Source organism: Dipodomys spectabilis, unplaced genomic scaffold (genome assembly GCF_019054845.1).
Source record: "Dipodomys spectabilis isolate Male_0828 unplaced genomic scaffold, ASM1905484v1 ptg000045l, whole genome shotgun sequence".
Lineage (NCBI taxonomy): Eukaryota > Metazoa > Chordata > Mammalia > Rodentia > Heteromyidae > Dipodomys > Dipodomys spectabilis.
In genome coordinates, this window is record NW_024870722.1 from 6,181,406 (window position 1) to 6,199,857 (window position 18,452).

Genomic DNA, 18,452 nt, shown 5'->3' on the forward strand with positions numbered 1-18,452 from the left:
GCCTAGAATAGGATGTCAGATCTAAGACTAGCTATGACAAAAACCAACGGTTTAGGCTTTATTTTCTTTCTGCATTCAGTCCTTAAGGCGTACAGCATTTGCATGCGTGAAGAATGCCTTAAACACCTGTTAACTTAAAAAAAAAAAGCAATAGAAGCCTTTGTAAGACGAAATTAGTTTCAGTTCTAATAAAATAGCCTTGACAGTATATATAGTAAGACTGATGATTAAACCCAAACCTGTTTTTTTACACCTTTAAGGGGAGACTCAAGCTTGCCATAATCTTGGATGTCTACCGTATCCTGTTCTTTAGAAATGCATAGGCAAATATGTTGACAGAAATATGAATAAGATGCTTAGTTACCCATGGAATCTCCGTCCTAGGGTATGGAGGTGGTTTTATCTTTTCATTACTGATAAAGTAGAGTGAAAAACTCTGACCCCATTCTCAGGTTTGAGTCAAAATGAAGCTGAGTCCCGTGTCAGAGGGGTCATGTTCGTTTTTTTGCTTGCCCCTTCCAGAGTGCACCTTTCACTTTTCCTATTTGCTTCAGAGATTCTGCTCTAAATATATTTCTCATGCAGGTACTTCATTTCGCAGAATGAATTCTGAGTTCTCTTTCTTCATATTTCCTCTGGTAAATTGTCAATTTCTTCTTGCTTTCCAGCCAGGTATCTATCTTATTGAAACGTGAGCTAGAGACCCAAGTAGGAATGTCAGTGTCCTTCTGATTTCACATTTCTGGCTGTTTATTTGAACAGAGAAGAGATTCCCATGAAAAGATAACGTCTTTTAACATTTCTTAAGCAGCAGATTAAGGGGGTGTCTCTGCCCAGAAGCAAAATAAATGAACTTTGGGATGACTCAGTTTTTAGGGTGTGGATGAGAGGAACTCAGCCAGTCTTAAGCGAGTTGCTGGTTAATTAAAGTTTCTATTGCAGCTTTTTACTGAAGTCAGCCTCTTGGGCTTCGGTTCCTTGAACATGTTACTTGCTCCTCTGTTTCCATTCAAGCTGCCTTTCCTTCTTTACCTTAGTTCTTTCATGGGTTAGCAGTCACTGAAGTATTTCTGAAGCTTTCTTGAGGAGGCAAAAGAGAGAAAAAGAAAGACATCCATAGCAGGCCCATGAAGCCACTTGGAGAGAGTTGCATATTATGAAATCAGCAGCTATGATTTCACTTAGCTCCTGCCCTGGCCTCGGGCACCTGTGGCAGGTATTTTACTCTTTGTGGCAGACATCAAGAAAAATGGGAAGGAAAAAAAAAATGCCGATTTCAAAACCAACCTCCAACTTCTCTGATGGGTAAAACAGTACAAGGTTAAACAGGGGTAGCAAATGTGAAAAAGATGTAAAGTAGTAAAATTGGGTTGCTTGGCTTTTTATTTAAAACAAACAGAGAGAGAGAAAAAAAATCCCAAAGCCAATCACCTTAGATAACTTGCTTCTCTACTACTGTGTTGGAAGGAAGATCCGACTGTGGTTAAACCCCGTCCATTTACCCAGGCTTTTACAAATATTTACAGTCATCCATGCCAAATATCTCTATGCTGGGCACCGAAGGACATTCTCAGCACTGAAAGGCCCTATTCTCATGAATGGCTTCAGTTCACTGACAATTTAAAGACATCCAGGTTTCCAAACTAAGTCAGTTTTTAAGACTTTTTTTTTGGAGGGGGTCGGTCATGGGGGGCTTGAACTCTAGGCCTGGGCTCAGTCTCTAAGCTCTTCAGCTATAAGGCTAGGGTTCTACCACTTGAGCCACAGTGCCACTTCCAGCCCTTTCTGTTTATGTGGTGCTGAGGAATCGAACCCAGGGCCTCGTGCATGTGATGCAAGCACTCTACCGCTGAGCCACCTTCCCAGCCCCGACATGTCTTTTTAAAAATAAATCTGTTTTTAAGTCTTAGATAATATACCAGAATTTTGTAACCAAACTTTACAGCACTGAGAATAAAGTGTTCTCTCCTCTCTCTCTCTCTCTCTCTCTCTCTCTCTCTCTCTCTCTCTGTCTCTCTCTGTCTCTTCCTCTTTCTCTCAGAAGAAAAGAACTTTTCATCTAATCAGTAAGAAAATTTATCTTCCTGGAGAACATCTCTTGTCTTGAACAGTATGGATCCTTCTAGTCAGAGAAAGTGTATTTAAAATTTCCTCCTGCAAAGTTGTTACAGTATTTTAATACTTGGAAACATTTGCCCATCGGAATCATTTCTCTGAGGTGTTGGCTTCCACTCCTGGTTTCTGTGTTTTCCCTGGCCTTGTCATGGTGCTATATCCCTGTTGAGTGATCTTTGTGGTGTTAGATATTTCCAGTTTGGGGTAGAGGTCAGGATTTGTGTTGAGTCTAGATATTGGTGGCAGAGCAAAGTCCAAACTGTTTGGGACTGAAGCTACTTTGTACAAATCTGATGACTTGGGAGGTGGTAAAGGGCTAAGCAGCCCCACAGATCACGCAATTACTCCTTAGTACAGGGGTGTTTCTTCCAGGGACTCCTGTGTTTAATTTACAGAGGCTCCTTAGTGACACACGATTATCATTATTGTAGGAGTGTACCTTCTCTCTGTGTGTGCAGAAAACTTATCCACTCTTCTGGTGAGTGACATTCTCTTTCAAGGCATCATGCTGGATACTAGTGATAGAAGCACATAGCTAAGAAGTAGTTGATCGTGAAGGAATTCTCATCGTTTTGAAATTGACTTTGGATGGGGTTGTGAATTGAAATCCACATTGTTTTGTGAGAATGGAAAAATGACTAATGTGTCTCATTGCAATCGCGTGTTTTTATTTGGTTTTGGAGTAACAGCATATGAGTTATTTTTATTTTTATTTTTTTTATTTTTTTTTGGTCCAGTCATGGGGCCTGAACTCTGGGCCTACGTGCTGTCCCTCAGCTCTTCAGCTCAAAGCTAGCGCTCTACCACTTGAGTCACAGCGCCACTTCTGGCTTTTTTTTTTCTTTTTGCTTATGTGGTGCTGAGGAATCGAACCCAGGGCCTCAGGCATGCAAGGCAAGCGCTCTACCACTGAGCCACCTTCCCAGTCCGAGTTATTTTTATTTTGCAGTGTGAAGGATCAAGCCCAGCGGCAGGTATACTAGCAGGGGTTCTTACCACTGAGCAACTTCTCTAGCTCTGTTACATTAAGTGTTTTAATTTTGCTTTATTTATTTTGGCATTTGCTAGTTACTTGATTAATGAGTAATTTCTAAACCCATCACATCCTCTCCTGGCAGTTCTTAAGAATGGATAGCAGATACATTACAATACATTGCAGATGGGGGAAAGTGCCTGCACTTCTGCAACATGGAAGGAGGAATTCCTCACGGTCGGATCCATTCTTGAACTGGATACATGGCTTAAATGAAATACATGTCCCCTATTCATAGCTGGAGATAGTTTTGATTCCATAGCTTGTAATAGTGATCAAGGACATATTTTGAAAGCTGTTCCTTTGAAGTCATGAGTTTGAGGCTGTTCCCTTGGCCAATTTGCCCTTTGGTTTTCTTGGGAAGATAGAATAAGATAACTCACCCTTCTGTTTGATGGACTTGTGGCTGAAACCATCTATCCACAGGTATATCCTCCTGTATAGGATTATATGAAATCCTCTGTTGACAACCTATCTCCTCAGCCCATAAGTAGGCCCGGGTTTCACCTCTTTTAATACTCTACCAGCTAACATGTGCAGCAGTTGGTTCTTTGTGGGTTGACTTTGTTTCCTGCATATGGATTCCTGTTATAAAATCTCATTTGGCAAAGGCATATAAAAATACCCACCCTGAATCTCACCCAGTGTGGGAAGGTGGAGAATCCTCTTCCAAACTAGTTTTAAAAAATTGTGTCTAGTTAAATTTGCCATGTGAAGCTTTCAGCTTTTTTAGCATATTTTAAAGCATATTTACATATGCTTTTCTTCACTTGGAGGAAAAAAAAAATCTGATTTTATACTTTAGTTGACTATAGTTTTCCTAGTAATATTGGAACCTGAGAAGTCAGCCTGAGTCTTGCTCTATGTGGCTTTCTGCAATTCTGTTTCTCCTAGATCTGTTAATTACATCATTGTCGGACCTGCCTGTAAGTGGGGTTCCTTCTTGCTTCTGGGCTTTGTTGTATTGCCAGGCAGGGAGGTTGAGGATTATTCAGCAGAGCTGTAGGAATAACTGTGGGAGAAGCACTGATTCAAAAGGAGTGGGTTGGGCACAGTGGCGAGTGCAAAATCACAATGCCAAGAATACGCCAAGAGCTGTTACTCTCAGATTCCCTCCCACTTTCCTTGATAACTTTGTGGTGTAAGACAACTGCAATGGATTTCTACCTCTAGGGCCCTACCCTGTGGTATAATGAGAGCGTGAAGCAAAGACAAGAAAAAAAGGCTTTTTTTAAAAAAAAAGAAAAATGATCATTTTGCAAATGTTAAAAATTGATGCCTCAGATGCTAGTACTCTAGGGTTTTATAGTTAGCTTTACATGTTGTGGGCCAGGTTTACATATCTTCTCTATATGTATTTTTATAGGGAAAGAATAAAAATGATTAGATCTTAGCTGGGCAACTTTCACCTGTAATCCTAGCTGCTTCAAGGTGAAGATATGAGGTTAAGGTCTTCTCAGGTTGGCTAAGATCCTCAGATCTGGGAAGATACATTTTGAAGGACTCTTGTCTACAATGAACTAGCAAAAAGCTAGAAGTGAAGGTGTGGCAGAAGTGGTATAGGGCCAGAACTGAGAATTCAAGGCCCCGAGTTCAAGCCTCAATACTAGTGTAATAAAATAAATACATAAAATAAAGTTATAACTCATTAAAACATTTGAACATATTTCAGCCTAATTTCTAATAGGTTTTTTAAAATTTTAATCCATAATGTAATTTTTAAAAGCAAAGAAATTCTTTAGAAAATGAAAATTCTTTAGTTCTAGTTTGTATTTAAGCTATTGTAGTTTTCTTTTTTTTGGTCGGTTGTGGGGCCTGAAAGCTGGGCCTGGGCACTGTCCCTCAGTTCTTCAGATGAAGGCTAGCACTCTACTACTTGAGCGTCAGCCCCACTTTCGGCTTTTTCTGCTTATGTGGTGCTGAGGAATTGAACCCAGGGCCTCATGCATGTAAGGCAAGCACTCCACCACTGAGCCACCTTCCCAGCCCCTATTGTAGTTTTCTAAAGGAATACCTGTCATTTCTATACATAGTGGTTAACAGGGACACCAACCATGCTCTGTGTAGCCAAGTTTTGTTCATGGTGGACTCTGTATGTTGTAAAGGTCCTATAGTCCTTCTTATTGCCTAGTGATGTCATGTCCATTAGTGCCAGGAATTCCTCGTGCATTTGGAGGGGTTCTGGTGTAAACAAACTTGACTGCAATGCCAGTTGCATAAAAGTACAATACGTGCAGGTTGAGTGCTGGTGGCTCACATGTACAATTCCAGCTACTCAGATTGCTGACCTGGAGGATGGCTGCTCGAAGACAGCCCAGCAGAAATCAAGAGTCCATATCCAATTAACCAGCAAAAATGCCAACAGGAGACATGGTTCAAGTGGCAGATTGCCAGCCATGAACAAGGGAGTTGAGAAAGAGCTTGAGGCTCTGTAATCAAGGCTGGGTACTGGTACACACATGCAAAATATAGCACATAGAATTACATTCAATAGTTAATATTTGATGCTAGTAATACATGACTATGTTGCTGATTTATGCATTCATCTTCTGCTTTTTTCTTGTTACTTGAGGGTATACTCTTTCTACTTACTTTTAAAAAGAATTGCTATAAACTATGAGGTGGTGTCACATGGGCAGCCACCCTCATATACTATCTGTGTTCACTCTTCCCCTAGGAGTAAATCAAGAAGCCATATATACCATCTGAATTTGTGTGGCACACTTTATGGAGGTCACACAATGACACAATCATCCATTATTAAGGGACACATGATTGTATTTGCCATCAGTTCATTTTTAGAAGCAAATGGCCTGCAAGTTATGAAGCTATGTTTTTTATTATTTATTTGTTTATTGGGTTCTGGGGCGTGAACTCAGTCAGGGCCAGGGTGCTGTCCCTGTCTCACGCTTTTATGCTCGAGACTAGTGCTCTACCACTTTGAATCACTGTGCCGTTTCTGGCTTTTTTAGTGGTCAATTGGATATAAAAGTCTCATGGATTCTCATACCCACACTGGCTTTGAACCACAGTCCTCAGATCTCAGCCATCTGAGTAGCTAGGATTACAAATCCTTGTGTCCAGCCCATTTGTTTTTTGTTTGTTTGTTTGTTTTGAGTCCTGGGGGTTGAACTCTGGACCTGGCAGTGTCTTTGAGTTTTTGTGATCAAAGCTAGTACTTTACTACCGGAGCCACAGCTCCACTTCCAGTTTTTTGGTAGTTAATTGGAGATAAGAATAGCATGGATTTTATTGCTTGAAGTGGCTTAGAAACATGATCCTCACATCTCAACATCTGGAATAGTTTGGATTATAAGTGTAAACTGCCTGCCTAGCTTGAAGCTATGATCTTATGTGATCCTGGAAATTGTTGATCGTTGTGATGAACATACTAAAACTAAGGCATTGTGTGCTGTAGTGCTGTATTTTTATGTGTGTGCCAGTCCTGGAGTTTGAGCTTAGAGCCTGGGCACAGTCCCCGAGCTTTCTTTTTTTTGCTCAAGACTAGCACTCTACCACTTGAGCCACAGTTCCACTTCTGGCTTTTGGGTGGTTAAGTAGAGATAAGAGTCACACAGAGTTTTTCTGCCTGGGCTGGCTTTGAGCCACAATTCTCACATCTCAGATCTCTCTGGAGTAGCTAGGATCACAGGCATGAGCCACCAGTGCCCAGCCTGAGTTATTTTTTTTTTTTCATCTCTTGATTTCCTCTAAACAAAGCCAGCAAACAGTGAAGAGGATGGGAAGGTCCCTGCCTTATCCTGCGAGGCACACGGACAAGCTATGTTTGACCGCCCCGCCTCCTACCGTACCCCGAGTAGGTGAATATTTACTTCTTTCACATATTCTTTTTAATCTATATTATTATTGAAATAATGACAGAGAATATTACGACTGATAGCATGCTGGGGGTGCCCCCTGGCCTTGAGCATTATTCATTTAAAAAGTAATTACATAGATAAAAACTATACTGTAGTAACTCATCTGTTCTGGCTCTCCCGTGGCACACAGTCGAGCTGGTTTGCTGTCTCTGATATACACTAGTTCATCTTGTCCCAGAATGACCAGAACACCAGGCAGAGATGCCAGCAGGGAGTATAAGCACATGCTGACCAGGATGGAGGGCTTAATGGGAAGTCCTTGCCCTATTGAACAACACACTAACTGCCCTCTCCACTGGTCTTGATACTTTGACCAGACAGCAAGTTTGTCTTCTATGGTAGCCTGTATTCAGGGTGAAGCTTGATGATGGAGGTCAGCACTTCACTGACCTCAGCCAGCATCCTTTGGGTCTCCAACAGCTTCTCTTACAAACATCCAGAGCTGAAAAGGCTAATCTACCAGGCAGGGGTGCAAAGGTTAATGTCACACAGCGGGCCATCTATATACACTGGTTCCAGCATAGTGGATCCAGCTTAAGGTGTCCAGAAAAAACATTTGCCTCTGTAGTGATCAGGTGCAGATTTTTTTTTCCCTTGTCTTTCTTCTCTAAGCAATTCAGTATGGTGGTTATTGATATATTTTCAGTGTATTTGATGCTATAAGTAATCTAGAAATGATTTAAGGTATAAAGGAGGGTTTGTACATAGGTAATGTATGGTATTATGTAATTTTATATTAGGGATTTGAGTGTCCTTGGACTTTAGTATACACGGCCTGGAAGCAATGCCTCATGGGTACCAAGGGATTTTCTTTCTTTCTTTCATTTTTTTGTCAGTCATGGGGCTTGAACTCTGGGCCTAGGAGTTGTCCCTCAGCTCTTCAGCTCAAGGCTAGCACTCTACCACTTGAGTCATAGCACCACTTCTGGCTTTTTCTGTTTATGTGGTGCTGAGGAGTTGGACCCAGGGCCTCATGCATGCAAGGCATGCACTCTACCACTGAGCCACCTTCCCTACCCCCAAGGGATTGTCATATTAAGTTTTCAAATTGGAACCTGGTTGCCTGGTGCATTGTTTTTAGCTGGTGTTGGCCCTTTGTTCGTTCGTTCCTTCTTTCTTTCCTTCCTTCCTTCCTTCCTCCCTTCCTCCCTTCCTCCCTTCCTCCCATCCTCCCTTCCTCCCTTCCTTCCTTCCTTCCTTCCTTCCTTCCTTCCTTCCTCCCTTTCTCTTTCCCTCCCTCCCTCTCCCCCCTCTCTCTGTCTCTCTCTCCTTCCCTTCCATTTTATTGGAGATACTGGGGATTGAACTCAGGACCTCATTCTTGCTAGGCAAATGTTAACCCATGCCCCCAGCCCTTTTTGCTTTAGTGTATTTTTGATAGGGTCTTGTGCTTTTGCCTGGGCCAACCTTGAACAGGATTCTCCTACTTATACCTCCACAGTAGCTGGTTTTATGGGTCTGCTCTGCCACACCTAGCTTGGAAGAGCTTTCTTAATAAGGCTGACATGGGATCTTCTTTCAACTCTAACTAGAGTGTCGACTTCTGGGGAATTACTGAACAGTGGTTCAGCCTCAACTGCCCATCACCTACCCTTCCTGAAACCCTTCTCTCTGCTAGCTCCCTCTTGCAGTCAGGTAGTCACAAATCTGTTATTCCATCTACTTCATAGGATGCTACTTCCCAGAGTGCTTTGCAAGGGCATAGAAACATTTTGAAAGTATCCATGTTTCCTTCTTCTTCTTTTTTTTTTGGGGGGGTCCGGTCGTGGGGCTTGAACTCTGGGCCTGGACACTGTCCCTCAGCTCTTCAGCTCAAGGCTAGCTCTCTACCACTTGAGCCACAGCGCCATTTCCGGCTTTTTTTTTTTTGCTTATGTGTGCTGAGGAATTGAACCCAGGGCCTCATGCATGCAAGGCAAGCGCTCTACCACTGAGCTACCTTCCCAGCCCCTCTTCTTTTGTTTTTAATCACTTTTTCTTGGGTAACAAGCTTGTACAGCATAATCCAGAATCAAGACGTCGGCATAGATCAGCTGGGTTTTTACTTACATTGTTATAACAGAAATATCCAATTCCTGTTACTAGCTTTCTATGTCCCTTGTTCTCTCTGGTGAGTCCTCTTGTTAGTTTATCTGAATTTTAAAGTTTTTGCAACATACTATAAAAAGGTCTAACTAGCTAGAGAAGTGTCTAAATACGCTATCTTTTCAAACTACATAATCTTTTGTGTTTTGCTTTTGGAGAATCCAATAGGCATAAGCTCCAGTGGTTAAAAAAATACTCCGATCATTGTTTCTCTCCGTCTCTGCATTTTTGGAACAGATTCCTTTTTCTGGCTGCCAGCAGCATATGAAAATTTCTTATCCATCCTGGGCTTGTTAGTGGAGTGTCGAAATATTCCTTTCTTTGGCAATTCTATATAAAGCACACAGGGAAAAATCACTTTCCTCTTCTTTCCTATCAGACTCTTGAAGCAGATAGAAGGGCGGGTTTTCCTTGCCTGGGAATTTGGTGGAAAATCAGAGTGTTTCCAGTAGCTTTCCTTCCTTCCAGTCACATAGCCCAGCTACATCTGGGTCTATGTAGGCAAGTAAAACAGGCCACCAGCCTTAGAGAGATGAAACCCCAAGGCAGCTGCCAGATTTCTCTTTTTCCTAACATGCCTCTGTATGCCAAAATTCTTTTTTCCCCAGGGTTCTAGACACCCAATGAGAGGTACCGTTGCAACTGTAATAACTGTAAAAGTAATTAGACTTGTTACCTTTTAAAATGGAGTGGTAGGGTGGATAATTCAAGTCCTTTTTTTTTTTTAAATCTTACATTTCAAAAGAAAAATGTGAGGTATGAGGCAAAACAAGTCAAGTAGGTGTGTAAACCAGTGAGATTGGAGTCTCTCTGGAAGGAAGATTTGCCTTGAAACCTGGAGGGGAATGGCCTGACTTGCCTGAATACCCGAAGGTGTGGTCTGTGGTCTGTGAGAAGCTAGCCGAGGGTGTGGCCTCAGTCCCTGGGAGACCCTTCTGAGCTTTAGGCCCTTTATTAGATGGCTGGGGTGGAAGGGCAAAGTTCTGCTATTGGTGGCTTCAGGTGGAGAGACTGTTGAATCTTTGAACGTTCATGAAGAAATACTAGGAAACTTTGGAGCAATTCCCAGCATATCAAGTAGGGGAAATTCATGACAGGACCTCATGATTTTCCTGTTTACCGAAAGCTTGATTTTTGATGAACCATGGCAAAAAGATTTCTGTTAGATACTTTTTTTTTTTTTGGTAGTACTGAGGTTCAAGCTCAGTGCTTTGTACCTGTTAGGTGGGCACTCTAGCACTTGAGCCATTGCCATTTTGGCTTTAATCATTTTTTTGCATAAGGCCTGGCATTTTTGCTTAGACCAGCCTTGGCTATAATCCTTCTATCTCCTAGGTAGGTGGGATTACAGATACATGCCACCATACCTCCCTTATTGGATTGGTTGATATGGGGTCTTGTTTCCATTTTGCCCAGGTTAGCCCTGAACTGCTATCCTGTTCTCAGCCTCTTATTAAGCCTAGCTCTATGACTAGTTGTTCTCCTCCTAAAATTGGTCCCTTCATCCTCTTCCTCCCTTTTTTCTCCTCTCTCCTCCTTTCTTCCTTCTTCTATTACATGTCTGCTGTATGTCATTTTTTTTTAAACACTCATTGTTTACTTTGCCCAAAGTAGAAACCCAAAGGGCTGGATACCCAGCCATGTACCATGTAGCCTTGAGCTCTGTGATGGTGTCTGAGAGGCTGAGAGGGAATGGAGGGGAACTGGCCAGAGTCTATTAACTTTGAACTGCCCCCCTCCCCCCATCTACTATAGTATTTCTTACACAGAATCAGTTTGATAAAGCCTCTTATTTTTTGAATGCATTGCTTGAAAATGGCTAAAAGGCCTCACTTGAGAACATTGGTGCTCCCATCACAGAGAAATGGAGGTACTTCTTGAGGAGTCACTGTGTATTGCTCATTGAAATCCACGGCTTCTTTCCTGTCTCCCTGAATCACAAGTGCCACTTGTGGGGAAGCTTGCAGTTCTTTTCATTTTTGTAAACAAAATGGGTCTAAAGAGAAGTCTTACATCTCAACATCCTAAACCTGGTGTGCATGTTGAACCTTTAATTTGCTCTTGGATTATAGCTTTTCAGTAGTGGGTGGAATAAGCACATGATATCTTGCATCTCGTTGGACTTTTGCTAAGAAATACGTCCATGTCTTCCATATTGAAAGCTAATCATTGGTTAGCTTCCCGTTTGATTTTGAGTCAAGTCTTCTGTTATTACTTGGAGAAAATAGGAAGCATCTTAAATGCTAGTAACTGACGTCAGCAAGTTGACAAGCAAAGATTATGTCAGTTATTTTTTTGCTCTATGGAATCCAGTTTGTTTCCTCCCTGCTTTTTTTTTTTTTTTTTGTACTTTTTGTACCGATCAAGAACATCATTCTGATGTTTTTGATCTATGAGGGATTACACATAGGTTAGTAGTCCATAATATTACAACGAACCTGGACATTTCCTGCTACCTAGGGGTATCAAAGCTGTCATATGTTGTCAGTCAGTATATTACTCTTGTTTGTGTGATGCCAGTATAATCAGTCCTTCAGTATTGTCAGTGACCTTTGAGTATAGTATGTGCCAGTATGTGCAGCACCTAATGACTGATGATGAGGGTAAGTGACCACGGGAATAGCTTATGTGTTTGCTTTGCTTTTCAATGTTAGTGTAGAGTGCACTAATGTTAAACCATTCACTATCCAACACAATTCTGTTATTCTGCGATACAAATAAATTGTTATGTATTGTATATATACACATATATAATACACATTAATCATACGTATTGCTATATATACCATATATAAATAGAATATATGTATGTATGTATGGACTATAGTATATATGTATATATATGTATACATACATACATTTTATATATATATATATATTTATTAGGTTGTGGTAGTCTCTTCCATCCAGGTTTGTAGTAAGTACACTGTATAATGCTCACACAACAAAATCACCCAGTGACACACTTCTTAGGATGTGTCTCTATTAATTGTCAAGCAACACTTGACTGTCTTGAGACAATGGTACAGCTAGGTAGCAACTATTACTATACAATTTCTTTTTGCCAAAAATGGGATTTGTTCTCATAGGGGAGAGATATTTATAATTACTTCAATGCCAAAACTGAATAGAATTGGCCACATTTTTTTGACAATAGTAGGAATCCATGGTTCTCTCTTTTAAAAAAGTTTTAGTAAGGGTTGATCCTAGGAATGACAGTTAAAGTAGGAAGATGGATAAAGAGACAGAAACTTAACTGTTGCTCATGCAGGAAAATGGATGTTAAAGACACGTATTTGATTTTTTCTTTAATCAGAGCATGACTTTCTTGGTATGATATAAAATAAATGTATGCTGGAAGATTATTTTCACCGCTTCGAAAGATAAAGATCTTAAATTAGAAGCAAACTCATTGAAACATCTGGTTGCATTTTTTTCCATTTTTCTCATTTTATTTTTTTATTAATAAGTTTTTTATTGTGAAAATATAGTACAGAGGGGTTACAATTACATGAGCAAGGTAATGAGTACATTTCTTATCAAGCATTGTTGCCTTCTCCTTTGTTTTTCCCCTCCCATCCCTGCCCTCCCATCTCCACCACTATTTCTATATAAAGATCTCTTACGTAGAGAGACAAATTTTATTTATGCACCTCAGTGATAGCTGCAGTCAAGGGCTTCATCTTTTTCCTCTCTTCCCCCAACCTCACCTCTCCTTGTAGTATACACTTGGGGGGCAGGCCCAGTTGTAAGACATGAGGTCCTGGGCTTGGCCAAAAGATAGATTTATGTTGTGTTGTGACACATCCCAGCTCTGGGAGCATTGGCAGATGACTTAATTTATCAGCATCTCAATGAATCTATAAAATAAAGAAAACAATTTTTATGGTTGCAAAAGTTTAAATGAAGCAATATGTGTGAAGGTACACAGTGCACACTGTGATACTCTTTAAAACTGGATAAACTATACATAGCATAAAACTCCGATTTCACCCATTTTGGCTGTATGATTTGGCAGCATCAAATACATTCGCAGCACTGTGCAACCTTCACCACTGTCCATTTCCAGAACTTTCATCATCCTAAGTGGTGTACTCTGTGGTCATCAAAGAGTAACTCTTAAAGTCCCCCTCTCCATTCTTCTGGTAGTCTCTGGTCTTCTTTTAATCTCTTTTCAAGTCTAGGTACCTCCAGTAAATGGAATCATAGTATTTTCTATTTTCAGTCTGGCTTTTTAGTTAGCATAATGTCTTCTCAAGATTCATCTATTATAGTTGATATCAGAATTTCCCTTCCCTTCCCTTCCTTTCCCTTCCCTTCCCTCCCTTCCCCTCCCCCTCCTTCTCCTCTTCCTTCCCCTCCCCTCCCCTTCTCTCCCATCCCTCTCCTTCCCTCCCCTTTCCTCCCTCCCTCCTATATTTCCTTCTTTGCTCCCTCCCTCCCTCCCTCCCTTCCTTCCTTCCTTCCTTCCTTCCTTCCTTCCTTCCTTCCTTCCTTCCTTCCTTCCTTCCTTCTTTCCTTCCTTTCCTTCCCTTCCTCTCCTTCCTCCTTCCCTCCCTCCCTTCCTCTTTTTGTGCTGGTATGGGAACTTAAACTCTGGATTGCTTGGCTTTTCCACTCAAGGCTGGTGCTTTACCACCCACTTAAGCCATAACTTTATTTTTGTTTTCTTGCTGATTAATTGGAGATAAGAGTCTCAGACTTGTCTACTTGAGCTAACTTGAGAACTTTCAGTTCTCAGCATTATGAGTTACTAGGATTAAAAGTGTGAGCCACCAGCACCTAGCTATTTTGTTTCTTTTGAGGGTTGTCTAATAGTTTATTGTAGGTAAATACTATATTTTGTATTTTTTTTGGGGGGGGGTCCGGTCGTGGGGCCTGAACTCTGGGTCTGGGCGCAGTCCCTCAATTCTTCAGCTCAAGGCTAGTGCTCTACCACTTGAGCCACAGCGTCACTTCCAGTTTTTTTCTTTTTGCTTATGTGGTGCTGAGGAATCGAACCCAGGGCCTCATGCATGCAAGGCAAGCGCTCTACCACTGAGCCACCTTCCCAGCCCAATATATTTTGTATATTTGTCTGTTGTTGAGTAGTTGGATTATTTTTACCTTTTGGCTATTTATGACTAAAGCTGTTAGGAATGTAGATATCCAGGTATTTTTTGAGTCTCTGATGTCAGTACTTTAAGCATAGACCTGGAAGTAAAATTGTTAGATCTTATGGGAATAGTTATTTTTTTTCTTTTGGTGGTGCTGGAGCTTCATTCCAGGATCTTGTGTATTGTAGGCAAGTGCTCTGCTACTGAGAGCGACAACCTCCCCCTAACCCATCTGGTAATTCTTTAACCACTTTTTTCAAGTGACACCCTGTTTTAAATATCTGTTTAATTGGTTGTAATGGTTCAATTCCCAAGTGGCATGTTTATTTATAGTAGTAATCCCCTCTTTTCTCTGTCAGACTTAAGGTATAATTGACAAAAAAATGATCTATGGGTATGATGTGCAATATGATACTTTGATATATTGTATACACACGTGAAGTTGTGGGGCTTGAAGTCAGGGCCTGGGCACTGTCTCTGAACCTCTTTGTGCTCAAGGCTAGCATTCTACCACTTAAGCCATAGCGCTACTTCTGGTTTTTTAGTGGCTAATTGGAGATAAAGTCTCACGGGGACATCTCTGCCTTGGCTGGCTTTGAACTGTGATCCTTACATCTCAGCTTCCTGAGTAGCTAGGATTACAGGCATGAACCACTGGGTGCCTCGCTGTCCCCCTCCCCCCCACTTTGTGTGGTGAGAAAATTAACCATGCTATAGGGTAGATTTCCCAAACTCTTCATCTCATCCAAATGAAACATTGTAACCTTGACCGTTTCCCATGACCTCCCCCCAACCTTCTAAGTCTCACAGCTTGGGTGATATGAATCAGGACAGCCCAGTGAGGTCAGCTTAAATTTCAGTACTCAACACCTTGCCAAGATAGCAAACTCCTCATTCTTTGGTTCTCAGAAATATATTAGCTGTACTTTGAGAAATCATTGAAGGTGAGGATTTGCTCAGTTGGTTCTCCAACTGGGTTTGGGAAATAACACCTGTAGTACCAATGGGTATAATACCTCCTGATTTGGATCTTTATGTAGGGGCTAAGGAGACTGAAGAGGGCTGAAGACAGACTAATGGCTTCGGATACTGGGTTCCAGTATCTCACCATGACAGCTGAAAATCCAGCACCTGGAGACCTGTCTCCGGCCCCCCTCATCACTTGCAAGCTCTGCCTGTGTGAACAGTCTGTGGACAAGATGACTACACTCCAAGAATGCCAGTGTATCTTCTGTACAGCTGTAAGTCTCCCAGGATGCTTTCATGATGAGCAAGTTCAAAGGGGGAGGGGGGATTATAGAAGTCCAGGAGCCATTTCTGTAGCTTATTGGGAAGCCTAGGTTTGTTATTATTATCCTGCTCTGGATATGCAATAGGAAATGCAATGTTTACTGTTCTTCTTTAATAAATAGAATGGGTATCTGAAATACAATGTGCAGATGAGATATGTGTATATGAAATGTAATTGATTGGATAAGTAGTCTATTCTCTATAAGAAATAAAAGAGTATTCAGGTTGGTAGAGGTCTTGTGTAACATGGGCAAGGTTGGGGGGTGGTGGGAGGATGGGGAGAAAAAGAGAGAACCTTCACCATATTTTAGTTAATTGTCATCTCGGAGAAGTTGCCAGAGAGTTTGAGTGATAGAGAAATCAGGGAAACAGTTTGTCATACATTTTCCTCATATACTACTTGCTCCTCTCCTACAAAGATCATGATATGTAAGTTTTTGCTTTGTCATATTTCTTCCCTCCCTCCCTCCCTCTCTCTTCCTTTCTTGTGCTGGTATTGGAGTTGAACTCAGTACCTCAAACGCTGGCCTAGCATTTTTTTTTTTTCTGAAGGCTGGTGTTCTACCATTTGAGCCAAACATTCGCTTCAGGCATTTTACTGAAGACACTGGAGATTGTCTCTTGGATTTGTCTACCTGGGATAGCCACAAACTAGGAGCCTCAGATTTCAGCCTCCTGTGTCTCTAGGATTACAGGCATGAACCACGGGAGTGTAGGGTGAGTTTTCATGATATTCAGAAGCAGACCCCTTGGAGGAGCCAGATAGATGCTACTCCTTCCTCATCTTGCCTGCCTTTCTTGCTTTATAGCAAGGAAATGGCTTGGTCATTCTAGAACAACTTCCATTTCCTTTGGTCTTACTTTGTTTCTGATAATATCCTTCAGAAAGAATGATTTCTCCATCTTTCTCAGACACGTTTCTAACCTTTGCTAATCCTTGAAATACATGAGTCAGAAGCAACATTTAGTGGAAACCAGGGTGGAAATTTTTCTCCGAGGGGGACTGGTGTTTAAAAGCAGGATATGGAAGTCAGTTTTCTTGTTATGAGATGTCATAATGCAGCATTCAAGTCTGTGTATCAAACAAAGGTATTTCATGTTCACAAGAAGCTCATGCCGACATATCATTATTTCTATAGATTTTATGAAGTTCCTAATTAAACATAGCACAAGTGCTTCTCATTTCTCCTTCAGTGACTTGAGGGTAGGAGTTCATGTAATGAGATCATTCTGTTATCTAGATTCGTGTGTCCTCATCGTGAGAGAGGCCTCAAATGCAGAAAGTCAAATGGCTTGATATCTTTTGGTACTTTTCCAATTTTGGAACGTTTTGTAGTTGTAAGCATGAACCTTCCCTGGCTTCTATTACCTAGGATCTACCAAAATAGCTGCATGTCTATGGTTACATGAGTATTTGTAAATTTGCAACTGAAAGAATTAGATTTGTCTGAAATGCTACTTTAAATTTCTCTCTCTCTCTCTCTCTCTCTCCCTCCTTTCCTCCCTCCCTTCCTTCTTTCCTTCCTTCCTCTCCCCTCCCTCCCTTCCTCCCTCTCTTCATTCCTTCTTCCTTCCTTCCTTCCTTCCTTCCTCCCTCCTCCCTCTCTTTCTTTCTTTTTTTTCTTTCTTTCTTTTTTCTTTCTCCCCTTCTCTCTTTCTCTCCTTTCTTCCTTCGTTTCCTTCCTTCTTCCCTCCCTCCTTCCTCCTTCTCTTCCTTCCTTCCTTCTTTCTTTCTTTCTTTCTTTCTTTCTTCCTTCTCTCTTTCTCTCCCTTCCTTCCTTCCTTCCTTCCTTTGTTGTGGGGTCTGTGTGCTGTCCTTAAGCTCTTTTGTCCAAGGCTAGCACTCTACCACTTTCAGCAGCACCACTTCTGGTTTTCTGGTAGTTAATTGGAGATAAGAGTTTCATGGACTTTCCTGCCTGGGCTGGCTTTGAACAGTAATCCTCAGATTTTAGCCTCCTGAGTAGTTAGGATTCAGGCATGAGCCACCAGAGCCTGAGTAACATATATTTTTTTAAATTAGAGATTAATTTTTTTCCTTTTCCTCCTCTTCCACTTCTTCTTTCTTCTCCATTTCTTTTTCCTCCTCTTTTTTTTTGGGGGGGGGGTCTAGTCGTGGGGCCTGAACTCTGGGCCTGGGTGCTGTCCCTCAGATCTTCAGCTCAAGGCTAGTGCTGTACCACTTGAGCCACAGCACCACTTCCGGCTTTTTTCTTTTTGCTTATGTGGTGCTGAGGAATCGAACCCAGGGCCTCATGCATGCAAGGCAAGCGCTCTACCACTGAGCCACCTTCCCAGCCCCATCCTCCTCTTTTTTTTTTTTTTTTTTTTTTTTTAAGAAAAACTGTTAGAATGTGTCTAACACCTGTAGACTTCATTTAATTTGCACTCAATCCAAAGACTTCTGTGTTTTCAAGACTGAAAAAATAATCTTACTTTTTTTTTATACAAACATTGGGTTGGAAAGATTTCTCCTGTGTAATGTTTCTGAGATGGTTTTACTAAGAATTCCCCCATTTCCACCCCAGGGGAAATCTGCAAGTGTTGGTCTTCCTGCTAGATTCAGTGCTATGCCATGTCTATTCATGGATTTAATGAAGCTTTGTAAACACCAAATCTTTGTCCCATCTTCCCTACTGACACCCCTGACCGTTTTGCTGAGAGCTTAAGTTCTTTCTGCTTCCATGGCCACTGTGTTCCAGTTCTAGCTCAGCCCTGCTCAGCTGTGGTTAGGCAGATGATCTTTGGACCTCAGATTTCTCATTTGTAAAATGAAAGTGCTAGGTTGGATTCTTCAGGGTGCTGTACATATGGGTTTAACATACTTTGAAAGTGCCAAATGCGTTGATGTGAGATCTAACTTGGCCATTGACTTTGTGTAATGTGTGTGTGTGTGTTTATGTTTATGTGGATGTGTATACATGCTGATCTAGGGTCTTGAACTCAGGGCCT

General features: G+C 41.4%; 1 protein-coding gene across 3 annotated transcripts in view; it reads left to right on the top strand.

The window, feature by feature from the left end:
• Positions 1-18,452, top strand: part of Rnf144b (ring finger protein 144B) — a 151,723-nt gene that overhangs the window by 74,537 nt on the left and 58,734 nt on the right. For 2 of the 3 annotated variants that reach the window (XM_042678559.1, XM_042678560.1), the window contains exon 2: positions 15,251-15,451. In XM_042678559.1, the coding sequence (XP_042534493.1) occupies positions 15,251-15,451 (201 nt within the window). Of the gene's footprint in view, positions 1-6,868; positions 6,966-15,250; positions 15,452-18,452 lie in introns of those variants that run through there. The other variant, XM_042678558.1, reaches the window with a different exon arrangement.